Source organism: Python bivittatus, unplaced genomic scaffold (genome assembly GCF_059951505.1).
Source record: "Python bivittatus isolate LINGU-HERP-01145 unplaced genomic scaffold, Pbiv_v1 ctg000480_np1212, whole genome shotgun sequence".
NCBI classification, from domain to species: Eukaryota; Metazoa; Chordata; class Lepidosauria; order Squamata; family Pythonidae; genus Python; species Python bivittatus.
Window position 1 is genome coordinate 2034592 of NW_028277075.1, and position 27196 is coordinate 2061787.

General features: G+C 36.5%; 1 protein-coding gene across 7 annotated transcripts in view; it reads left to right on the plus strand.

Moving 5' to 3' along the window:
• Nucleotides 1-27196, plus strand: part of TTC7B (tetratricopeptide repeat domain 7B) — a 136872-nt gene that overhangs the window by 70311 nt on the left and 39365 nt on the right. For 4 of the 7 annotated variants that reach the window (XM_088145238.1, XM_088145242.1, XM_088145243.1 and 1 more), the window contains 9 exons: nt 825-929; nt 3623-3740; nt 3902-3959; nt 6882-6954; nt 7993-8153; nt 11623-11739; nt 18388-18485; nt 23636-23803; nt 26529-26579. In XM_088145238.1, the coding sequence (XP_088001364.1) occupies nt 825-929; nt 3623-3740; nt 3902-3959; nt 6882-6954; nt 7993-8153; nt 11623-11739; nt 18388-18485; nt 23636-23803; nt 26529-26579 (949 nt within the window). The remainder of the gene's footprint in view (nt 1-824; nt 930-3622; nt 3741-3901; nt 3960-6881; nt 6955-7992; nt 8154-11622; nt 11740-18387; nt 18486-23635; nt 23804-26528; nt 26580-27196) is intronic. The other 3 variants (XM_088145239.1, XM_088145240.1, XM_088145241.1) reach the window with 3 other exon arrangements.

Genomic DNA, 27196 nt, shown 5'->3' on the forward strand with positions numbered 1-27196 from the left:
AGTCCTCATGTACACATTAAGCAAGTTACAGTCACTTATTATTAATACTTCTCAAGTTATACCATCTACAGCTGCTTCCTTACAATGTTTAAATATTCTCACACCATTTATAACTTGTTTTTCATCAGTTTTCATTGACACTAACATTTATAGCATTCATTTCAGTTCTACTCTTTAACGTATCTCTACAAATTTCTAAAATACTCCTTCCAGCATTCCCTCAGTTCCATGCCAAATCATTTCATCAATTTTATTTTTAATTCTGTTTACTCTACCAGAGACTCCTTGTTTAGCCTTTTTCACTCACTTCCCAAACATTTTTTTTTTTTGGCTGGTGTGGGTCTTCCGGGCTGTGTGGCCGTGGTCTTGAAGTCTTGTTTCCTAACGTTTCGCCAGCACCTGTGACCGGCATCTTCAGAGTGCAGGAGCACAGACAGGAGCAGTTCTCTCTGTGCCCAGGGTGAAGTGACCCTTCTGTGGGTATTTATAGAGATCTGGGGGGGGGGGTGGGGTTGGGTTACTGAGTGGCTGCTTGTATTGTTCGACAATACTTTTTTTTTTTAATTTCCATCAGAATCGCTCTACACATTCTTGGCATCTTTTCATCTTTGATCATGTGCTATACAATATGTAGAAGCTATTACTTTATCTAAAAAGTCAAATCTGATTGGTAGCTACTGGACTTAAAATCAAACCAATTCCTTCTTGATTGAAATGCATTCAGTTTTTCTTTATTACGTCTTAGAATGGTTTAAAGTAGCAAATTGAAATATCACACTTTGCTACCTCCTGACTGCCTTATTTTCTAACACCCTTTTATATAGTCTGCTCGAGCTGTGAAGGTCTTAAAAGAATGTATTCGGTTGAAACCAGATGATCCTACAATTCCACTTCTTGCTGCTAAATTATGTATGGGAACCCTTCATTGGGTAAGTTTTTTTTGTTAGTCATCTGAAAAATGAAGAATTAAATATTTAAGGGCATATGTACACATCCTGTTTCTTTGGGGTTTTTTTCTTTTTATTCTGTATTGTTCTATACTTTAGTAGGTATTTTTGCCGGTCAAAGTATTAAATGTTCAAGTCCATGTAAGGCTGAGAAGAATATGCTTTCAAACAAAAGTTTTAATTCTTAAGTTCCAGACTATTTTGGTACTTCGTTTCAAGTTCAGAAAACTCTGGCTCAGTTTCAAACATGATTAATATTATGGTTCAAACTTCCATGTGGTTTGGGGGATGCTTTTATAATGATATTTTATAAAGTGTTCTAACTTGGCTTATAATTACTCCATCTGAGGAAGTCCTTTTAGAATGCATGTTTGTTCTCAGATATGAGCGATAAAAGAAAGTGAGTAACTTGGCTATGAAAAGAAAACCTGGAATTAACTATTTTAATCTGATTTGTTACCTTAGATTTTTAAAAAATTACCCTGTTTAGTCAATTGATTATAGTTATCTGTACTGGCATGCCTTGATTGGCATACTAAAATTTAGTTGTTGTTGTTGTTTTTAATGGGATAGGATTCTGTCCTTTTTTTTTTTCAGACAAGTCTATCAATTCATTGAAATTTTTGAATATTTGTAGTTCTGGCCCCCATACCACTAATAAGATCTGATTAAGCTCTCCTGTAGATCCTGGGATGATTTTAATTTAATCTGTTATGGATATTGAAATGTCCTGTCACTGCATACATGATCTTGTAAAAATCTCGAAGAGATCTTTGCAAGGATATATCAGCATTGCAAGGTAACTGGTTAATATTAGGTGTCATGTCCAGTTTGTTTGATTTGTATAGTAGCCCATCTCATCTAAGTTACTCTGGCAGTTTTAAAACAGTTAAAAACAACAACCAAATAGAAACAGATTAAAACAAATATACAGACATATAAAAACCATCAATAAAACCATATTAAAACAAAAAATTAACCATAAACAGCTGCAAAGTCCATCACTACATAACATTCAACATAGCCATTGTAGAAGCTCTCCACTTCTACCAGTTCATATACTTAGGATGAGGAAATGGAAAGCACAGAATGAAAACCTATAGTACCTCTCTTATCCAGCGATCTATGTTATAGCACTGGACATGAACTGATTTTATTTATTTATTTAATACATTTATATAGCCGCCCATCTCACTAAAAGTGACTGGGTGGTGTACAACACATGCAGCTTAATCAGCAATTTATACTATTCAGAGACTCAAATCCTTGTGTCCTTAAAACAGTTATGGGAAAGTACTATGATTTACTATAATTTGCTGGTGACTCATGAATTTTCCCAAGTATTTTGCCATCACCAGAGCTGTACTTTAAATTTAAAGCTGAAATTTAAAGCTGAAATTTAATTTAAGGCTGAAATTTAATCATATTCATAAAACCAGAGATCCCTTTTCATAAAGCTTAATCTGGCTGATATAAAATTATCAGAATAAAATTAATTTTACTTGAAGGGAGAATCAAGAAGAAACACACCAGCATTATACAGTATAAGCCATGTACAATGCCCTGCATGGGTTAAAAAAAGTAAAACAAAAACGTGATGGCTCTGTTAGTAATCACTGTATTGTATTTTCTGCATTAAAGGATTAATGTTAGAATGGTTCCCATTCCTTTTGCCTCCGCTGATTCTGCTATCATAACCCCAAACTGACAGTTCAGCCTCTGATTCCTAACAAGTGTAGAGACCACCAGGTGGAGGAACAATAAGTTGAGGGACGTAAGAATTCTAGGTTGTGAACAATGGCTTTATGGCTAGTTGCTGCCAAGCAAATTGATAATGAGTGCCTGCTGAAGTTGGGAGGAATTCGGTCAGTAGGAGCATCAAAGTACAAATAGAAATTTAATCTACTTCCTACATACCAAATTGGTAACAGGTTAAGAGGTTTCATCTTGATTCCTATGTGTACCTCAGCCATGCTTTTACCCAATCCCTTTCAGAAAGTATCGTCCTTTGGGCTCTTGACTTTTGGATTAGTTTAGTTCATTCTTTTGCTTAAAGAGTTTGTGAGGATTGACTTGAATGCTCTCAGCCATCTGAGTACTTTCTCCCTCAATCTTCATGATAGGATATTGAGATGCTGCCATCCAGGAATGTCTGGGAACATTGAGGTTGTTCCCACATTTCTTGGCATCCTCATGGTCTGTTCTTCTCCAACTTTTTAAAATTTGCAGGTACATGTAGTCCCCAGTTTAAGAATGAGTTCCATTCCCAAGGTCTGTCCTCAAGTCGAATTTGTATGTAAGCTGGAACAGTATTATTGTATAATACTGTAGAAGTAGTAGAACCATTGTGTAATAAACCATTGAGTATTTAACTTGAATTTTGCTACAATAGGCTCCATTCTTAACTGTGGGTCATCCTTAAATCGGGCATTCTTAATCCAGGGACTACCTGTATAGGAAAGGGAATCGTAGGAAAAGTTGGTAATAGTGAGAGTGGCTGGAAAGTTTCTATACCCTTTCAAATTTCTCATGCTACCTTTAGCACTTATGACAGGGTTTGGAGATCCTGATTTTAAATGAGATTTGGATTCCAGTAGATATTGGTCAACTTGATTTAAACAGTGAATTCTGAATTAGTGAATTCTGCCACTTTTTCTATGTAAATCTATTTTTAGTTAGAAGAAGCAGAAAGATTTGCCAGAATGGTGGTTGATATGGGGGACAAAACATCAGAATTCAAAGCCAAAGGTTTCTTAGCCCTAGGACTGACCTACAGCCTACAAGCTACAGATGGTAAGTAAATTCCACATATCAATTTATAAGATTAAGTAATATTGAGAAAATTGTCAAATGGTTTTTGTTGTGCATATTTTGTTGTGTATAACCCTTTATTAAAATTGGATTTCTGGAAACAGACCTCTATTTAAATATTATTAATTAAATTATGTCTTTAGCTTCTTTGAGAGGAATGCAAGAGGTCCTACAGCGAAAGGCTCTTCTAGCATTTCAAAGGTTAGTGGATGGTAAACTTTTTATTAAACTGTAGATAATGAAAACTATGTGTATTTTTGAAAATAATATGTTTATAAATGATTATATGGATTTATCTCCAGGAGTATAGAGCATATTGTATTAACATTTGGTTCATCAAGTAGAGCTGGCAAATCCTGTCTGATTCCAACAGGTTTCCTCTTATTTCATTAAATATATTTTTGTTATCAGTTAATAGATAATAACTTTTGCTCAACCTTTGTTCAAAGAATAATTCTGGTATCTGAGATTTTTTTTCTTTTTAAAAAAACATAGCTCTTGAGTAACATAGTGGAGAATTGGTAGAATATATGCTTTTGCTCTTATTGTTAGTAGTAGTAATAGTGGGAGCAGTAATATTTTCAGTTGAACAGAGGCAGTTTAAACTATTCAGAGACTCAAATCCTTGTGTCCTTAAAACAGTTATGGGAAAGTACTATGATTCAATATAACTTGCAGGTGACTCATGTATTTTGTGATTACCAGAGCTGTATTTTAATGGCCAAGATCCTAGAAATTTAATTAATCATATTCATAAAACCAGATATCTCTTCTCATAAAGCTTAATTTGGTTGATATAAAATTATCAGAATAAAACTAATTTTACTTGAAGGGAGAATAGAATACAGGTAGTCCTCAGGTTACAGTGGCAATTGGGACCAGGATTGTCGTTGCTAAATGATGCAGTCATAAAGCACTATGTCATGTAACCACACTACTTAGCGATGACAAACCCGGCAGTCCTGGTTGTCGTTGTAACCCCAAGACATGCAGGTCATTAAGTGGGAAGCGGTGGGAGTCCCAGGTAAGGAGCATGAGGATGTGGGGGGGTGTCATGGGGGTGGGGGCGGCCCTGGGAAGGCCAGCACAGGCCATGCATGAGTTGAGGGAGGTGGGGGAGGGCTTGGGAGGCCCAATACAAGATGCATGTGAGTTGGGGGAGGCTGGGAATGAGGGTGCTTTGGTGCGGCAGGGAGCACATGCAGGAAGGCCTGTGGGTGGATGGTGTGGCAGGTTGTGTGTTCAGGAAGGCCTGGGAGTGGATGGCACAGCAGGGCACATGTGCTGGAAGGCCAGGGGGTGGGGGGTGTAGCATGAGTGCAGGAAAGCCAGGGAATTTACCAGAGTGACTTGCGATCTTCCCTGCCGGGTTCTCCATTGACTTTGCTTGTGGGAAGCCAGTAGGGAAGGTCACAGATGGCATTCATATGACTGCGGGACACTGCAATCGTCATAAGTGTGAGCCAGTTGCCAAGCGCCCGAATCGCGATCATGTGGCCACTGGAACACTGTGACAGCTGGAACTTAGAGGGCCAGTTGTAAGTACCACTCATTCAGTGCCATCGCAACTTCAAATGGTGGCTGAACGAGTGGTCAGTAAGCAAGTACTACCTGTAAATGTATTAATACAATGTTACAAAAAACCCAATGTGGTTTAAATATGTAATTACATACCCCAAACTTTGATCACTATATCACTATATGAAGAATTTTGGATTTAGGGAGCATGGAGAGGCAAAAATATTATTCTTCAATCTTGGAAATACAGTGCAACTCCAGATTTAAAATCTCAAAACATCAAAATGTGATTGCCTTATATTCATGAATTAATTTATAGTGTAATGGAAAGACAGGTCAGTATTATTCCATGTGGTCAAAGTTTAATCATGTGTTTAAAAATTGGGCTGAATTTTGCATAAAGTATAATTTGTTGGTTCCTTTTTCCTTTTATTTGATTGTTTTTCTCTATTTCTCTTTTTTCTCTTTTTTGTATATTAAAACAATAAGCAATTTGTTGAAAAAGAGGCTAGGAATGTAATCAATTAATAGTTTTCATTAGTATTTTATCACAGTTAATACTATTGTAGCAATTCATGTTGTCAAACCATGATTTAATTAATGATAAGTAACTATAACTCAGAAATTAGTTCAGAAAGGCTTTTGCCAATACACACACACACACACTGTTTATGAATATTGGTACATATTATTTTTGTTATGACAGCTCTGAAGGAGAGCTGTTGTTAGCTCAGTGCATTTCCATAAAGTTTGTAGGTCTCATTTAGTAATGTTCTTGTTACATAATGTTGTAAATTTTTAGAATTAATTCTAAAAGATAGAGCTGCCTATGGACAAATTTTACTTTGTTTTTATGTTTTTGCTTAAAAAGAGGTTAGGAGAAAATCCTTTGGAACTTGAGTCATGAACTTGTATCAGTACAAAATAAGAATTTAAGCTGTGTCATATATGCCCACCTTCCTATAAATATATCACTGCTGTCATTTGACATAAATGTCAGCAGCCATTTATGCAAGTAATATTTAATCTGGATTATTTCTGAGATTTTAAACTGATGATGATGTACATAATACTGGGTAGCTGCCAGATGGTAATCACCCTTCTTTCATTCCTAGATTTAATTAGACTTCTGAAACAGTAATGTATAAAAGAAAATCTTTGTATTATATTATTAATTCTGTGAGCAGTCTGTTTATCAGATTTCTAATTCACATTTAAAATGATTTTAAAAAATCCCTTACCACTTAATTTTGAAACATAAGAATCCCTCTGAGACTGGAGAATGTTAGACATCAGACATCTTGAAACATCCAGTGAAAAATGGGTGAAAACAGCAGCTGACATGAAGGCACAGGAGAAGAGAGGGAGGAAGGAAGGATGGACCAGAATATTAACTAGATTAGGAAGTACAACTAACTGGGTGTCAAGAACAACAACAAAATTCTACTAGTGTGTTAGCTATCAATAAAGGAAAAGACATTGAAAATTCATTTGTTTCTCAGCATATCACATTACAACTAAGGACATAGTTTTCCAGGATGTAATACAAATTATCTGGATAGTTAATGTATACCAATAAATCTTAATATATTTGACTGTTTTCAGGGCACACACTTTGTCTCCAACTGATCATCTGGGAGCCTTTTATCTAGCTTTACAGTTTGCTATTTCTCGACAGGTGGGTTTAAAAATCAATAGATTTGTTAACATTGATTGACAGTAAATAAAAGTGTTAATTGAAGTACTTTTAGTATCCACTGTGTTCATATTTCCAAATGAAATTGATCTGTACATTTCAGAATTGCCCTATAAATTACCAGGAATACATAACCTATTTCATTGGTTATGGCTCACATTTGTATGCCTGCATTCATTCTTGACCTTCTTGCTAATTCAGTGTATTATGACAGAAAAATAACTTATTACCTTGTATATAAGAATCAATTTTCAAGATTTGCATTTTATGTTTATATAATACATAAAATAATATATTTTCTAGTAGACCTTTTAGAAAGACTAGTCATTCAATAGTGCATAGTCTTCCGTTCATGTAGCTTTTTCTTCAACCATTAACACCCCCATCCCCAAATAATGACATTTTAACATTGCTTTGGCTTTTATTGGTTTTTATGGTTTCCCTTTTGAGTAGTACCAGGACATGAGAAGGGCCAATGCCAACTGCAGTCTGAGAAAATAAACAATAAAAAATGTAAAAACTGTTTTGAATTGCAGTGTCTTGAAGCCTGAAACATATACAATTTATATATATTTAAGTAATTTGTATTTTTAAGTAATACTGATCTACCTTGAATTTGCAAGGGTAAGGGAAAATTGATTTTAGAAAGTTGATTTTAGCAAGGCTATGCACATACTTCTTTGACAGTAAATAAAAGTGTTAACTGAAGTACTTTTAGTATCCACTGTGTTCATATTTCCAAATGAAATTGATCTGTACATTTCAGAATTGCCTTATAAAATATCAGGAATATATAACCTATTTCATTGGTTATGGCTCACATTTGTATGCCTGCATACAAATTCAAAGGCATCTGTAAGTGTGCTCTGCAATGAAATGTTTCCTCCCAAAGACATGTATGAACATATATTTGGAACTAATTTCCATCTCTTGTTGTTGATGCTATCGGCGTATGCAGTAGAATTATTCTAGAAAATATGTGTTGTGGTAATAATTCCTTTCAGTTTTTATTTTAACTAGATACCAGAAGCTTTGGGATACGTTCGTCAGGCCCTGCAGCTTCAAGGAGATGATGCTAATTCTTTGCATCTCCTTGCCCTCTTGCTGTCAGCTCAGAAACACTACCATGATGCTCTGAATATCATTGACATGGCCTTGAGTGAATACCCAGAAAATTTCATGTGAGTAGTAATTGCTGTTTCCATACATGCTCAATATAACATAAAATCTGAGCATTGAACTGATCCAGCTGTGGTGTTGGGAGAGGTTGTAAATTTGTTTTTCACTTTTCCAAGTTATATTCAAAAGTGTGAAAAATTATAGGATAAGAATGTGATATTCTGTTTCCCAGCTTCTTCTTTGAAGGTGCTGTTTTATGTGTGCCACACTGTTGTCTTTTTACACATTACATTTTTATACTATTTGGAATGAACACAAAAGGATGTGTTTTGTTTGGAGATGGGTTTTGTTGTTGTTCTTTTTCTATTGTTAAAGGAAGTTTCACAATCTCTTTCTGATCAGCTTGTAATATAGTTTACCCTGTTAATTTTTGTTTCATATGTTTGGAACAACAATTGGAAATGGAGAACTATAGCACAAACAACTGAAATTAAGCTATCACTCAGTTAACAGAAAACGTACTTAAACATTTTGCAGGCATCTTTTTAAAAGGACCTGATTTGATATTAGAGCGAACATGAGCTCTGAGTACAAAGTCCCTGATTCTAACTAAGCTCAATTATCAGTTCATTGAGCAAGTCTAGGCAATTTACTGTCTTTCAGCCTTAATCTGTATTTTGTGCAGAGGTTGGAATGCATAGAGTAATTTTTGCCTTCCTTATAAAGGTGCTGTGGTAAATAGCTGTAATAATATGTGCTGTACTGTTAAGTGCTTGTTAAAAAATAATAGCTGTAATGTTATTAAAAATAAATGTAAATATTGACATGATAGATGTTTTTCCCTATTGGTATCCCACAGGTTGAAGTGTAATCTGCTTCTGATGATGGAATTATTTATTTGTTTGTTTGTAACATTTATATGGCCACCCAAGTTCAACCAAGATGGGCTGCTTAAAAAAAAAAAAAAAAAGTAACAAAACCTAACAAAAAGAATACAGAACCACAATACATACACATTCAAAAATGGGGGCCATCACCGAAAAGGCATAACTCCTGGGTCCCACAGGATGGCATTGTTTCAGTGAAGGGACCAGCAATGCACCCTCCCTAACACAGCATTTTGGGTGGGCAGACACCCTGGGGAGAAGACAGTCCCTTTGGGGGAGGCAACTACCAGTTTGTAGGGGAGACTGGGTGGAATTCCTTAGCACTTTCCCTGCTCACCAGTTTTCCCCTGTACTCTTGTTCCCAACTATTTTTCCCTAGTTGGCTTTCCCTGATTTATATTTCTCATGCTGCAGGGAAATATGGCAGTTGTCTGAAACTGCATAATCCCTCTGCCATTTTAAAGTTCTTCAGGAACCAAGTTTTTTAGACATGTATCTGCTACCAAACACCTAGTTTGTCCCTGGAGCCATAGTCTCTTCAGGTCAACTTTCTGGCTACATTCATTTCAGTATGATAATATCCTGAATGTGTATTTTTAAATATTCATTGCATATGGATGCATTTAAAAAGTCTTTTTGAAAGGTTGGTGACAGGCAATTGACTTGCTAGCTTTCATTTTATATTATATGGTAAATACAGCACTTAGCAAGTTTGATTTCCTTTCAAAGGAAGTCACTGGAAATGTATTACATTGTTCTCACTGAATTTACTTACAAATACATAGATTAAACACTGAGACAGTCTCAGATTATTGATCCTGTATCTAGCTTCTAGATAGGAGGAAGCATCCTCAAACACATCCTTAAAGTCAGAGAAAGACAGCATCTGCAAAGGCAAAGTTAGTCTCGTCTGTCTTTTTTTCTCTTCAAATTTCTGTAATTTATTATTTCTTCTTATGCATAAACACACAGAATACTTACATATAAAAACACAGAATCCTTACATGAGCAACTGGGGAGGAAATATCAGATTTTGCCACTCTGAGAAGTCTGAAATATATCTAACTACTAGTTCCCATGTAAAATATAATCTGTACCTTCCTAAGAGAAGTGTTGGATAGCTTCTGCCTCAACCATCTACAGTGAAAGAACAAGAAGTCAAGAAATACACTGCAGACTACACTGCAGAACTTCCCTGAGAAAATCTGTCTATGTGGTCGCTAGGAGTTGAAAATGACTTGATGACATATAATCAGTCAATCAAGCTTCCTAAGAGAATAAGACATTCAGCAATTTTGCCAGGAGACCATCAAAGAACATTTGTAATCTTTCTGCCTCTATACACTCTATTCTATCCAAACCTCCAAACTTCCAATATTATGACAAAGAAGAATACTCCCTAACCTCCTTATGTTACCTAGAAATATTTGCACAAGTCTTATGATACTAAAGTAGCTGTTACTTATTTCAGCATCTTCCAGTATAATTCCAAACATAGTACATAAAATTAATATATAAAACCATAAACTATCAAAAAATTAGTATTCAAATAGTAAATATTTATACTTTGAAGTTTCATGTAGTAACTCTGGAAAAGCATAACTTTCAGTTATATGCTTTGCATGCTCTTTACAAAGTGCTGTACGGGGTTATATGTGCTACACAGTTTCCCAAAAGAGTTGAAAAGAGCTTTAAAATATGACAATCAACTTTAAAGAGAAATAATTGAAGAAGGTATGCTGATAGAGTAGTCTGAAAGAAGTGCATGCAATTCCTCTCTGGCTTAGTATGTATTCTTTCTGAATAATCTTGCTATGTTTGAACTAAACTGAGACCCAAAAGATTTCCAGCCTTGTAATTTTGTGCAGTTTGGAAGCAAATCCTATTTAATTTGTGACCTAACAAGAAGAAGGCTATGCTACAATTTGGATTTGTGTGTTTTTTAAAAACACTTGTAATCATAGTTGCTTTGGCAGCAACTCTAGAGATTGGTAAAAGAAGAGAAACAGCTTTGGGTTAGCCAAGTGAACTATTCTGTTGTAAAAGAGTTATTTTCTCAGCTAATATTCTGGTTTTCTTCTTTTTGGTAAGTTGTAGTTGTTTTCTTTCACTAGTGATGAGCATCAGAAAAGGAAAGGAACTAAGTTCCTATAGTAAGAATAGTGAGAAATGTCAGTCTCCAAATTCTGTATTAAATGGACAGATAATGTCCTTTGGTTAATGTATTCTGTTCAAATGCCAGGCACATTTATTTACTTTACTTTTTATCCAAAACTAAGGAGAAGAAAGATAAGGTGTTTATATTTTGCTGATCCTTATTTTCATTGTTAGAGACAATACCTGCAATTCCAAAATGGAGAGTCAGTATAGTTTAGATATGCGCAAATAAATGCCAACAAATGTGGTCAGAAATTAACTAGGATTGTCATCATCCACATATGAATTTCAGCAATAAAAAGTGGATATTTGCTTTAATACATTAAAATGAATTGCTTAGACAAAGATTTATTGAAATAAATGTCAATTCTATTTCTCCTTGTTCTGCCTTTTCATGAATTTACTTTAAAACTTATTTTCATTGGAAGTACAAAATAATGGAATGGTATAAAACTATAAACAAGCTTTAACATTTGTTTTCTCTTAGATTACTGTTTTCAAAAGTCAAATTGGAATCACTCTGCAGGGGCCCCGATGAGGCACTTCTTACCTGTAAACACATGTTGCAGATCTGGAAATCTTGTTACAATCTTACTAATCCCAGGTAAGAATTATGGACTCAGTAATGTGAATTATGAATCATCTGATGAACAAAAATAACACATAATTTAAAAAATCATAGAATATAGTTTATAATTGAGATGTTCTGTTGTTCCACTTATTTTGCAAGTAGCTTTTTAGTAAACACAATGTTGATTTTATTTTAATGGTATGGTACATATGAGTGATATAGGGTTGCTTTCTTCATTTTAATTGGAAAAATCTGAATCATTGAGCTATATTTGCATTTTAATAGAATTAGACGTTTTTTAAGTGACGAAGGTAGGCATTGTTAGCATATCTATAAAAAAAATTTTTTTCTTCCTAGTGTTTTCCCACAGGTGCGGGGTCTGCTTTTTTTGGATCAACCAAATGTTGATCCATTGGTTGAGACAGGAATTTACCAACTGGCTTGTTGCCCAAGCCTGGCGTTGTGGGCTGAGAAAGTGTGACTGGCCTAAAGTCACCCAGCCATCTTTCATGCCCAAGGCAGGACTAGAACTCATAGTCTCCTGGTCTCTAGCCTGGTGCCTTAACCACTAGACCAGATTGGCTCTCTACATCTATAAAAGAATCTTCTGTGGAAAAATTGAGTAGAGATTCCAGCCTTCCCCATTTTACACCTATATGCTGACTAGGAATTATGGGAGTTATAATCCCAACACGTTTAGGGGGTGCCCAGTTGGGGAAGCCTGGATTAAGATACAGAAAATTTATCCATAGTCATAAGTAAATTAACTGTGCACCATAACTGGCCATCAAGGGAACAGTAGTGGAGGCTCAGTGCAATTACAAAGATTACTCAGTACAGTTAAAATGATCTTTTAAAGATTGATGGATTCCTGGCTGCTTTGCAGATTTTACTGGCAATTGACAGGCAGCTCAGCTGAGTTTCTTATTAATCTCTGGAATTCAGAGATGAGTCAGGCTATAGATTAGAGCTCTACTGTGAGCTCTTGGTTTATTGAGGATCTTCTGGCAATGAAAAGGGAGATTCATTGACTCTTGGAGAATAGAGGCCACTAATACCAAGTAAAGTAATGAGTACATAATTTAAAAAGTTGTTCTATCCTATCTGAGTAGATAACTTATATTTTGATTAAAGTAAAAGTGAAATTCTTGTCAATAAATCAGCAAGCTTAAGAGTAGGATCGTAAATACATTTTGAAGCCATTTCTGTGTTCTCTATTTGGCAAAATGTTCCTTGTATCTGAATGTGAAGAAACCTGGTCAGAATTTCCAGAGGGATCTCTTGAGCAATGTTATGACAGTTGTCACCTACTCTAATAAACTGTTTATACATTTCAGCTTCTACAACTGTACTTGATGTTGGTTAAGAATCTGACCACTTAATTTCTAATGAGCTTTATGCAAATTCACTTCACAATAATTTTGTGAAGTGGCCTTTTCATCTACTCTAAACCAGATAAATTACATCATTCCCATCACAAAAAACTCCTCTTCATTCTAAGAGCGAAGGAGAAATTGTATCGAATTCCTCTTTTAAGCAAAACAAAGTTCCCCTTTACATCTGAACATGAGGAACTGTACTTTGAACTGTGGTTAATGAAAAAAAGCCAGGGTCAAATTGTTGTTTCCAACAATCCAGAACCAGGGCTTGGCTTCCAAAACTGCAGTTATAAGGAGAGCAAGAAGAGAGTGGATAACTGCTGGGTAAGAAAGCCAATAGAGGGGAAACAAGGGTATTAGCATTCTGGTAGAATTTGGAACTGGGGGGGATTAAGTATAGAGAAATTTACTAAGTTCTGATATGGGGAAATGAAATTGCCTTGCTCAAAGTGAATGTTGTGTTGAAAGTAGGAGACTATAAACCCAATCCAAAAGAACCATCTTTTTCTTTGGGACTTAAGACTCCACTTCTGCCTTGTACTTGGGTTGCTTGGCCAGCTTGATTTCTTTGAAACTGGGTTTAGGAATTGGCTGTATTACTCATGACAGTTATTTTTTGACAGAGCACAGACATTTCCTCAAAATTCTAAACTGATCATAAATCCAAAAAGATATGATATCACTACAAGAAGAATAATTAAATAACAGCATTTATTACTAGTAATGAACAAGTGTTTTGATCATGTTTGTGGGAAAAAAGCATTCTCCCAATTTATGAACTAGTTGAAATTTCTAAATAGATCAACATGATAGGTCCATAAAACTTGCAGTACACAGTGAAAGGCCTCTTCATTAATGGATCAGCATTCATGTTTTAAAAATAGAAAACCAAGTCAATAATATCATCTACTACATGCTTGAGTTGATGTATGCTAGAGCTGTAAGAGTAATGTTACTAAGGATAACCGAGTTACCCTTTTTAGGGGGACATCGGTATGAAAACTAAGACCTCCCCAGAACAAACTCCCTTTCATATCTTAGGGAACTCAGTTGTGGATGTCATTAGACAGTAAAGTTATTTGTACAGCAACAGCTTTCTTATTTTGTTGTAATCATTGTATATACCAGGTATAGACAGTCAAAATGGACTTTGAAACAGTTCTGGCATACTATTTTTCTGGCTCACAATTTCTCTTCCTCCCTACCACTTGCATAAGGATTATCAAATTGGAAGAAAATAAGGCAAACAGATCTCCCTGCACCATGCAGCCAAGTATCTAAAAGAGATGAATAACTTTTAGCTTAATTATTTTCATTATTAATATTGGACGCATGTAACAAGGAACTGATTAATGCAGCAGTTTCCAGGAAATGTGTGCTGATTAATGAAATACTTATTGCTTGATGGAATGGACTAAGAAAGGTTCCCTTCTGTTTCCTGTGGATTATTGTAATTGCATCAGTGCACATGGAATTAGGTGTCCGCCAATCCTGCTTTAGTGTCTTGCGGAGTCTTTTATATCATTTTTATAGCAGCTGAACAAAGAAAGGAAATAGTTTCATTCTCTATATAGAAGGCATTACTTGAAAATGGATTTAGAGGTTTCACTAAGAGGAAATTGCCAGGATGGAAAACCAGGATGTCCTTTTACAGTTTAAAGCAGGCACGAAGAAACCAGAATTTCTTCTACTTTTCTAGAGTTTATCATTTGTCATTAGCATTGTTGCTGCATTTGCAGCACTAAGCAGCTGTGCTTTCCTATAGAAAAATGAATCTGCTTTTGTACCAAGGCCAGTTATGCAGCATCAAAACCAGCTCTGGTATTTATTTGCAAAGCTTTCATATGCCATAGGCCACAGTGCCCTATCTTGTGGTCATTGCACAATACATATGAAACAATCTTGGACAGCTGCCTGTTAGCCTCTGCTTGAATATATTCAATGAAAGAGAAATCACTACCCCCTCAGGAAATTTGGTTCATCACCATATGCTTTTACTGTTAGAAATCACATATTCATCAACATTTATTCTCTATTTATTGCTTAGCTTAGAAGGGCATCCCTAATATTTCCCAGGTCTGTATACTGAAATTACATGAGTGAGACATTTTTCTTTTTTCATAGAATATTCCTGGGTAAATCTCATTTGAAAAGGCACAGGAATTGTTTTCATGGAAGCTCTTCAATCTTATGTCTAACAAGTATCTTGAAGGTGGTTATTGTTTAGTAAGCATTTCAGCAAATCTGTGTTTCAAGAAACAGACTGGGGCTGCTATAACTAATACCCAAGAATTAATTTATATCAGGTTTGGAGGCACATTAATAAATTGATCTATGGAGTCCTTGGTGCTTTCTGAGCTTGGTTGGTTGCTTGCAGACATTTCATTACCCAACTAGGTAACATCATCAGTGCAAGTAACTGTGGGGTTTGCTCCCTGTTCATATACAGTAGCTTGCCCTGCCAGCTTTGGTGGGAGTGTGGTTTTCTCCCGGGTAGTTCCTTGATTAGGGTATTGTTTTCTGCTTGATTGTTTGCCTGGTGTTAATCCCTTATCTGGGTGTTGGCTGCTGGAAAGGATATGTTCTGGTCTTTTTGTTTCCTTCTTAGCTTTTTTATTGTCTCTTGAATGGTGTGTAAATATGATTTATTTCTATATGTGCATTGATGGCTGTTTTGTCTGAATGCCAAGCTTCCAGAAATTCCCTAGCATTTTTGGATTTAGTTGATCTAGGATGCTCACAGTTTCCCAGTTGCAACTATGGTTGAGTCTATCCATGTGTTGTGAGATTAAGGAGTTTTCATTGTGTCTCCTGACTGCTAGTCAGGAAAAAACAACAACAATGAAATCACTTTGATCTATTCATGTCTCTTTAGCATCCTGTTTTCAAAATACTGCTCTGTCTCTCATTGCTGATCTTATCCTGTTTTTAAGAGGCTGTAATTTTACAATTTTTAATATTGTTTTGTACATCTGCATTGGCTTATTGTGTTATTATGTGCCATCAAGTTGTTGTTGACTCTTAGCCACCATATAGATAGATTTTCTTCATGACAATCTGTCCCTGGTCCCTAACCTGGTCTTCCAGTGGTACACTCATGTTCACTGTAACTGAGTCCATCCACCTTGCTGCTGGTCATTGTCTTCTTCTCAAATGGATATTTTATTATTAATAATGCAATGCCTTCTCTTAAATCTTTATAGCAGCTTTCTAACCATAGTCAAATCCTGCAGAAGTATCTTTGTTTACGTGGCATCTTGTCTTCCCCTCCTCTCTAAGCTTCCACCTTCCAGTTATCTTTCTGCCCCTTTATTTGAATATATTCTAACTTGTTATCTTTGCTTGCCAAGGTGAAAACTCCGATATCTTCCACTCCCTCAAATGATTGTTTCTTTGCTGCCTGACTAGAGCTATTTCTCAGAATATTCCTGTGGTAGTATTTCTCTATTTTTTGATATCTTGTTCCAAAATGACTTTTTTTTTTCCTGAAGCTCGTAGAAAAACATCTTGGTGCTAGTACCTTACCCTAACAAATCCCAAATAGTGAACATGTGATAAACATAGATAACAAATCCATATGAACAGTAATTTCATGTTCTGCTCCTTACCTGTTCATCTCTTGATATCACACCCCCTTTTCTATTGTGCCTACCTGGTTTCTGTTCTAGATGGTAAGTCTCTTGTGGTAGAGCTTTTTCATTCTTTCAAAATCAGACAAAATTAATAATAATAATAAAACCACCAGTAATATTGTAGCTGTGCTGCTTTGATAGCCTTTGAAACTGTATTGTCTTCTACATGTTCACCATTCAGTTTCTGAGACTTCTGAATTACAGGTAGTCCTCAACTTACGATCATTTGTTCAGCAACTGTTTGAAGTTATGATGGCACTGAGAAAAAGGACTTATGACCAGTCCCTGAAGTTACGGCTGTTGTGGTTCCCCCATAGTCAGGCAATCAAAATTGAGGCACTTAGCAGCCTGCCCACACTTTTGACTGCAGGGGCACTCCAACTCCTCCCACCCGCCTATCTCCCCCCCATCTATGTGCTTTTGGTTGCCCTGCACAGTGGCACTCCTCGGTGGTGGCAGCAGGCTGGGGCTGAAGTCTCAGCCAGCTGCCGCCACTCCCAGGCCTCTACTTCAGCCCCAGCACTGCTGCTGCACTAAGAAATGCGGCCTTCAAGTCCCACACCGCAGCCAAGCATGCTAGCACACAGCCCCAGTTGCTCCTGCTGCCCTGCGCTCCACAGGCTCTGCCACACCCAGCTGACTTTTGCCATCTTCCTCCCACTGCTGATGAGGCATGCTTCTAAGGTTTTCCAAAGCATCATGAGAACAATGTGCCTGCCGTTCTCCAAATAGCACGCCCTGTTCTCGCAATGCTTCAGAAAGCCTTTGGAAAGCTTCAGAGGTTTTCCAAAGCATTGTGAGAACAGCATACACTAACTGGAGAATGGTACATGTGATTTGGAGAATGAGGTGAGTGGCCTTGGGAAGAAGGCCTGGCATGGCCAGCAGCTGCCTTGCATAAGGCAGTCCAGGTGCACCTTGTCAGCAGTGGAAGGAAGATGGTGAAGATCAGCTGGGCATGGCAGGACCTGTGGAGTGCAGGATGGTGGGGAGGCTTAGGCTTTGCACTGTGGTGCTGGGGTGGCTGGTTGTGGCGCGGGCTTGAGGCAGCATTCCTCAGCAGTGGTACCAACTGCACTGGGACTGACATAGAGGCCTGGGGGCGGTGGTGGCTCCTGAGACTGCTGAAGGCCACAGGCCTCTAATTCAGCCCCAGTGCTGTCACCACTGCCGAAAAATGCCACTGTGTAGGGCAGCCAAAAGGACAGATATGGGGGGGGGAGGTAGGTGGGTGGGGGGAGTCGAAGAGGAGGCAGTCCCTTATGTTAACAAGGCTCTGAGCTGGGAGGGAGCAAGCCGGGAATGGCTCGGATCGGGGTTGTCCTCACCTAATGACCGGTACATCTTGGGGTTTTGACGGCAACCAGGATTGCTGTCACTAAGCGATGCGGTCATGTGATGTTGCACTTTATGACTGCATTGCTTAGCAACGGAAATTCCGGTCCCAGTTACCATTGTAAGCCGAGGACTACCTGTAGTTGAAACTCCATTATAAAATGTGTTGTTTTTATTTGACTGTTCTCTCTCGCTCTCGCTCACTCTCTCTCGCTCTCACTCTCTCTCACACACACACACACACACACACACAGGCAGGAGATATATATATATATATATATCGCTATTCCCTTGTAGTGATTTAAAGTATTAATATATTGCATTATTTCGTACAGTGATTCTGGACGTGGCAGCAGTCTATTGGACAGAGCCATTGCTGACAGGCGACAGCTTAATACAATCACTCTCCCAGATTTCAGTGATCCTGAAACAGGTAAATATTAATTCTACTGTAATAAAGTGTCAGGCACAATATGTGTTTTCTGTTGCACACCATTGCAAGGTAGGATATAAACAGTTACATAGTAAATAGTTTTTTACATACAGTGTATTCTTAGAAGAAGCAGTCCATTTAGTATATCTGTTTATTTGTCCTTCACTTTTAAAGTCCCACATAGATCTCTCTGCCCAGAATTTCTGAATGATTAATTTCATTTTTAAAGCAAAATTGTTGCTATAAAGTAAGGGGAAGTAATTTAATTTCAGTATCTGTCAAAAAGGGCTTGACAGGATGAAAAACTGAAATACTTTGTTATTAAATGCCTCCTAGGCAAAGCCAGTATAGCAGTTTCTGTGTTCCAGACAGGGGTTTTGGCATGATCGCACTTCCAAATTCCCTTCTCCCTATGTAGACATTTTCAGCTCTAGCAGCTGTCCCATTCTCTGAACATCTTTGAAGTCCTGGAATTTTTTCACATTATCTGTGTTTGGCTAGCAAAATATTCCTAAGAATTTCTTCTCTCAATGTAATAATTTATTTGCCATAGATTTAGGAAGTAATCTCTCTACCCACATAAATATAAATACAAATAATGGAAATAATAATATTGTGGAACAGAAAATGGAATCCTTAGGTTTCAAAAATAAAATTACTTTCTATATCGCTGAGTGCTTTGAATATTATTGATATATATGTACTTGTTTATTTTAATTATTTATTTTACAATATTTATAACCCATTACCTCCCTAATGGGCTGTCCATATATGGATAGATAGATAAAGATAGAGATAGATGTATGTATCATAGTACAATATGTATATAAAGAATTTAAATCCGGGCATATATAATATAGGTTTAAAACAGTAGTTCCCAACCTTTTCTCTCCCCCACACCCCTAGGAAATGTTTGATTAATGTTCACACCCCCTACAAAAGTAATAATACATTTGAAGATGAAGAAGTCTAATTCTAATGCGGGTGAACAAATTGAACTTTAAAAAATAAGCTTTTAACTCAGCGCACAAAATTGTTGCACCCCCTGAAATTCCATCTCGCACCCCAGGTTGGGAACCCTTGGTTTAAATGAATAAGCAGTTGTTCAGGTCTACTGTAGAGAATTCTGCTGTTCCTCTTTCTTCTTTGTGAATTACCTAACTTTAGCATCTTTCAAGGCTGAAAGCTAAAAGTTCAAATCTAGAGAATCAGGAGAAGGAATATGTGTTTCAAATGTAGTGTGCAAGTGATAGAAAGTTATATTTAAACCCAGGTGCATGATATCTCAGATTGTTTTTTTAGTTGGGAAAGCCCCATTGCCTCAAATAATACCCAAGAATATGGTTTCTATAGTTCTCTTACAAAATTAATTCTAAATTTTATATATTAATGCTATATTAATTAATATTAATTAATTACTTCTGAAGAGACATGAAAAAGATTGTATTGCCAGAAACATAAATATTTCTACTCATAAATAGGCAGCTTATATAAATTAGCTTTACACAGGCTATCAGTAGACCTCACTACCCAACCACTCGTTCAGCAACTGTTCGAAACTGCAACAGTGTTGATTAGTGGTACTTACGACCAGTCCTTAAAATTCCGGTTGTCGCGCCACCCCTGCAGTCACATGATTACAATCTGGGTGCTTGGCAACTGGCTTGCACTTACAGTGGTTGCAGTGTCCCATGGTTATATGATCACCATTTGCAACTTTCCCTGCTGGCTTTCCACAAGCAAAGTCAATGGGGAAGCTGGCAGGGAAGATTGCAAATCACTTGGGTAAGTCTCCTCCACTTGGCAGCAGCCACCTCTGGGCCCAAAATCACTCGTATGCACCTCTGCGGCCACCCGTGCACACTCCCCCACCCAGCAACAGCCACCCAGGCCTGAAATCACTCATATGCAGCACTGCAACCACCCGCAGACTCTCCCCCACCCGGGAGCAGCTACCCCCAGGCCCAAAATCACTCATACGTGCCACTGCAGCCAGTGGCACACCCTCCCCCGCCCAGCAGCAGACACACACCACTTGCCTGCCTGCCAGCCTGCTTGCGAGCCCCCTGGGACTTGAAACTTCCTGCTGGGTTCCCCACTGACTTTGGTTGTTAGAAGCCGCCAGGAAGTTGCAAGAATGTCCTCGCTTAACGGCCTATGATTCTCACTTTAACAACGGCAACGGGGACTGCCAGGATTGCCATTGCTAAGCAATGCAGTCACATGACATCACCCTTTATGACTGTATCACTTAGCAATGGAAATTCTAGTCTCAATTACCATTGTTAAGCAAGGACTACCGGTAATTGGGAGCTTTAGACAGGATGCATTTATTGTATTTATCTTAAAAGAAGGCTAATATTAATTATCCTTTAAATGGAATGGTAATCTTAGATTTGCTGAAAATATGATAATGAAGGCATTTTTTTTCTGTCTCATTTTCCACAGAGGGTGAGTTCCACTTCCTTTCAATTAAAAATTGTAACTTAAAAAAGTCATTTTAATATGTCAGAAAATAAGCCTCTTTTGAGCAAAGCACAGAAATAAGTTGAACAATTGTACAAAATTGTTCTGTTTTCACTGGAATATAACAATATTTTATATCTTAACAGTCAAAACTTGTGTATTCAAAATGGGTAAGGAAATGGTTGTATTAAACATAAGGAGCAAAAAGAAAAATCTGAAGCTGATAGTTTTACTTAAAAATGGTTTTCAACTATTTTTATTTGTTCTCACTTCTTTACCAATTTTTGGGTAATGGTATAGAATATGCTTCTCTGTATAATACCAGCAATATAGTATTTCATGTTGTTATATTTATTCAGACTATCATTCTCTTCTGCACAAGCTACAATATTAGTCTTATTAGCTCTTTGTAGTCAGTGTAGGGTCAATAATTTGAATAACTGCTAATGCAGTGCATCTATGTGATTGCCATGCATTCTGTACTCTATTTAGTTGAGATTGTTTAAATGTTGTCATCTATTAGATCTTTAGTGAGCATATATGTAAGGAAAGTTTAGACGTAGGGGCTCAGAGACATTGTCCCCAGTCTTTGTAAATGCTGTGACGTGCACACAGATGTATAGAAGATAAGCCTTGAAATAAGACACTTCGTTACTTTTTTATAATAAATTTTGTATCAAAAAGATTTAAAGTATTCAGTTATGTCTAAATAGTTACAAGACAGTTCAAAATATGGAATTTTTTGGGGGGTTCACATGTTAATTCTAGTTCTTAGAATAAAATATAGAATGTAGCATATTTTGGGTATAAGTTTTATTCTGAAAGGTTGATTGCCAAGGGACCTCATCCAGGATCATACAAATAACTGTTCAGGTGTATACTGTAGCTTTCTTCTCTATACATCCATGTATATTTTTACCTCTTCAAAACTGTTCCAGTGGATCCTTTAATCCCCTACAGATCTGAAGTGAGGCAAATTTAATCTACTAATAGTGTTCATTTTATTAGTACAAGGATCTCCAATCCTTTGGGTGATGGTGAAAATTTTCCAATTTTGAGAACATATTGTGTTCTTGTAAAATAGTTGCCACGGGAGACTTGTCCAGTTATGAACTATTGTTTTGCCATTTATCTCTAGCCCTCATTCTTTCAGGGTACTTCATACTATACTTGTTTTTTGGCTTTTTTCCTGAGTTAATGGGCACACTTCCAAACTGCCTACTGGTCTGCAATCCCCTTTTGCTTGCTTTTGAAGAAAGCTTTTCAACACATTGGGGGCATAGAGGCATTCTTACTTTCTTTTGCAGCATGTCTTCTGCAAATTTGTTCTTTTTTTTTTTTTAAAAAAAAGTAAAATCGCACATGAGGTAGGGAGCCAGGCAGGCACCAAGTGGAGTATCTGTAGACCCTGTAGAGTCCAGACACCATTGTTAGTAGGACACAATTGGGTTCAGTTTATTAAGATAACCAAACTGATGTAAAACTTAACATTTTATTATGTATAATAAAACTACTGGAATTATACTATTTTACAGACAGTTGTTGCATTAAAAAATAAACAGTGGCTGCAAATGGTAGTAATGTTAATCTGTAGCACCTGCAAATTACCATTGGACTGGGCTAGTTTTGGTGGTATGTACTTTAATAAATTCAGGCTATCTTCATTGATTCATAAAATCAAGTATGAAAATTTCCCACATACTTTTCCAGCATAATGGTTTGTGCTTGGATGCTCTCTTCTCAGTGGACTTAGTCTCTTTCTTGGTCATTTTTGTTGCTATTATTATTTTGTACTGCAACCTGGCATGTTGTTATACCATTTCTATATTTCAACTCTTACAGTAAGAAGGAAATGTAAAATGCTGAGAGGCCTGAATGAATGGACTGACATATAAGCCTCTGTTAATAAATGAATAATGACACAAATAAATTGGGGGAAGGCATGTTCAACTCTAACATCTGAATTATAAGAGAATGTTAGAGTTGGTTAGAGTTAATAGTCTTGTCTGGCTTATTTACACAAAATAAGGCAATTACTTGACTGCCTTTACTTAGTTCCTGAGCAGAACCAAAGAATTAAAACAGAAAAACTAGTTTAGGTTGATATTGCTCAGAACTGCAGATAGAGGTGTATGAGAAAAAGTAAGTGAAATAAATTGAAGTACAAAAACGCTTTACTGGCTGATAATAATATTATCTTGTTCTTTAAAACAGTTCTGAAACAGCCTTATGTCTGCTGTCAGTCAAATATAATAATAATTTTAAAAATCTTGAAGTCAGTTACCCAGTGAGAAAGAGATGTATTAACTTCAGGAATGAATGTGTACTTCTATCTCACATTAAATAGTAAAGATAAATTGATTTGGTTTTTTCCCTGCTTGCCCTCATCAATACACAGTTTTAATTTTATATTTCTGACTTTGCCATAATTCTGCAATAATAGTGTTTTCTGTGTGGAAATGTTTCCATCCCCATTTAATAATAGCTAAATAGGCTATACAGTCTTTCTTTCTTTCTTTCTTTCTTTCTTTCTTTCTTTCTTTCTTTCTTTCTTTCTTTCTTTCTTTCTTTCTTTCTTTCTTTCTCTCTTTTTCTTTTTCTTTTTTCTGCCTCCCTCCCTCCCTCCCTCCATTCAGATTTTATTCTTGGCATTTCCTTTATAATTTTTCTCTTTCACTTTTTAGCTTCTGATTCCTCCACATCTTCACCTCTCTCAAGGACAGAATCTCTTCTCCACCTGTTTATGTCTCCTCAGTCTCCTCACTCACCTCCCAAAACTGATTCCTTTGTCTGGCCCCATGCAGCCAGTCCATCCTGTGACCACGTTCCTGGGCCCTGCGAACCTCCATTCTGTAAACAGATTTCCTATTTCTGATAGGTGTTAGTTTGGTCTGTTTGTGCTTCTGATAATCTCCGTAACTGCTAAGCACAAATTGCACTGAAATTTGCAATTTGGTACAAGTACAACCTACATATTTCATATTTGACTTAAAAAAAAAAAAGACTTATCACTGAGGCATTTGAGAACATTGAATGGATTCGACTGGATAGCCTCTTAAATTAGCCTCCCCATCCAACAGACTACAAAGACTCATATAATGTTACTTTAATCCACTAGGGGGCTCCGTTGTCTTCCTGACAAGATAGAGCAAGTGTTGGTATGAGCCATTGCTCTGGCCAGCGGCACCTGCTAGCACAGCATTTCCAACAGTCTGTTTTATTAGGATTGGTTCTCAGAGCTAATGGCATGCAACAAGTTAAATTGTTGTGCCCATTACTGAAAACACTGCACCTAATTCCAACTGCTAGATCTGAGGGCCATTTTGCCAATAAATGTTTAGATAAAAAGATAAAATATTTCTGCTGTCACTCAAAACATGTAAAATATAAATATGGAAAAACTGGTATATTAGGGATTAAGACTTAAGGGATGCACCAGGACAAAACACAAGGAGTTACAATGGGAAGTCAGTTTTAAATTCGCTTGTTCCAAACGTGTCAGTTTTGTTTAATGCAATTGCAAGAGAAAGGCAGCATTGTTGCATTATTTTTTATGCTGCATCTCTTCGTAAGTGGAGTATCTCCTGTATGTTGTGGTAAGAACACGAAGGTTTCCATTAAATTTCATTTAAATGCTACATTTTTAGTAGCTTTACTATTTTATAGTTATTTGTTTGAAATGGTAAAACTGATTGCAAAATTAAATATAATTGGTAATTATTTTCATTTCTAGACAATTCATCCATGTTGTCCTGGCATGATTTGAGGATGAGCTATGTTAAATTGACTTAATCTGTTCATTTGAGTAAAGATGTGTCAGCAAATCATCTCTAGGATAGAAATAAAAGACAGGGGTTAGAAAATGGGTAACAGATGCACATAAATCAGGTTGTTGGATCTTTTTTCAAATAAACTTTGAACTATTAGTTTTTGTGCTTTTATATTAATGCTCTTTTTGTTCCCATTTGCCTGTTTAGGGCTGTTCACACATTTTGTTCTTCACCAAGTTTGCACTTCTAAGAGTTTTTGCTGCATTACATATAAGAAAACGTTAAACTAATATGGGAGAATTCTAACCATACCACTTGAGTCTGCAAGTCCAGAAATAAAATAGCACACCTGTAAGAATACTATGCTAGCCAATTTTCACCATGCTGGTTTGCTACATGCAGTGAGGGTTATTGTGTTCTGGTTTTTTTATGGGAAAACATTAAAAAAAAAGATTTCAGATTCTCTTCTCCAATCTAAAATGGTATAGTTCAGAATATTGTTATAATCTGTAATTTAAGAGCTATTTTTTTCAAAAGGATAAGCATCAGAAATGGGTTTCAGTGGATGAACAATTATATGTAAGAATTAATTAAGAATGTAATTTGAACCCTTCCAGGATTATTTATCCTGAAAGCTTAAGAAATTAAATTTGCTTTTATTTCAACGAATACTAACAGCTAAGAAATTTAGTAGATAGTTTCATTTAAAATATTAAATATGTAGAGGTGTGTAAAATGCTTCATATCTGAATTGTTCTGAATTCAAAAAGGGCCATTTCAAGTAATAAACAGTGCTTTCATGTTTAAAATCAACTGTTCTGTGTTTAAAACAAACAGTTTTGACCTATTTGGAAGTGAAGTTCCATAAGTGCAAAATAATTGTTTTGAACTCAGATGTCTTGCATATCACTATTGGGTACCAATACAGTATTATAAACTGCGGCCCAGATAGGATGAAATATTTTAATTTAGGGGAACCTATAATTCAGGGTCCTCCTGGAATAATGAAAAATTTAAGACACACTACATGTAGTCCTCAACTTACAACCACAGTAGGGACTGGAAAATTTGTCATTAAGTGGTGCAGTTGTTAAGTAAGGCATCACGTGACCACACCCGATTTTATGACCTTTTTGCCACAGTCGTTAAGAGAATCACCATGGTCGTTAAGCAAGACATCACGTGACTGCAACTTGTGACCTTCCCTGCCAGCTTCCCCATTGAGTTTGCTTGACGTTGCAACAGTCATAAGTGCAAGGACTGGTCATAAGTCACTTTTTTCAGCACCATCATAACTTCAAATAGTCGCTAATCAAATGGCTGTAAGTCAAGGACTACTTATAACATAGAAGTGAGCTGTGAATTTTCCACCTCCAATGAAATTCTCAGTAACCATGTGAATTCCCTGAAAAATGCCCTCTTAGTGTAAAAAATATATTAGTTTCTGTCTTGTCCTGAAAGTAGATTCTCATGCAGTTTTTGTAGCACAGCAAAGTGTTTCCTCTTTAAGGTGAGATGAATAAAAATAGTCCAAGTCCTCTCTAGCTTTCTGATCACTGTGTTAACTGTTTCTCTGTGTTACACTTGTATGTTAATATGGCCTGAAAATGGGTTAATAAATACTTTAATATCCTTATTAAAAATTTGTCTAATTTGAAGTCCGTATGTGCAATGTTCAATATCCTTTGGAAAACAAACTGGCTTACAGTTTGAAGGTTATCAGAAGTGTATTTGCATTTTGTGTAATTCTATTTTATAGCTGTTATTTTTTGTGATTTTAATTTGTGGTTTGATCTGTTGTTTAAAGGCAACCCTCCAGATGCTTACTTTCATGGTTTTTTCTCCCTTTTTTCAGTTTGTAAGTAGCATTTACTATACAGGTCTATTCTTAAATTTCTAAAGATTTAGTAGTAACACCCTCCCTTCACCACAGAATGTAAATGTTGTCCATTTGCCATGGAGGTTGACATCGTGCAAAGCAAGGCTGCTGCTCTAGACCCATTCAAGTTACCCTGAGGCTGTAATCCTATGAGATCTGAATGCACTCCCCTAGCACTTGGTTTCAGTTATTAAAGAGGCAGTATTAATTTCTGGAGGGCTCCAAACAGACATTTTGGAAAAAAGGGTTAATTTTTGCATATTCACTAATGTACTTTATAAGCAGCCGTATTTATGTATCATTGCAGTGACTTTTCCAGGTCAGTTTGATTATGTTCTAGCTCCTCAGCTAACAGAAATAGATGAATCTAGCAGAGAGAAAAAACCTACCCCGAAATTGAAAAATACAATTCTTTAGGAAAATTGTTTTTGTTTTGATACTTACAAGTACTCTGAAATCTTAATTATATTATTTATTAGCCATCTATGACTTCTTTTGATCCCATTCATTTATTATATTGAATTAGATTTTTGCCTATTAATTGTTGTGCTCTGTTAACCAAGGGAAATATTAATGTTTCATGTACCAACTTCATG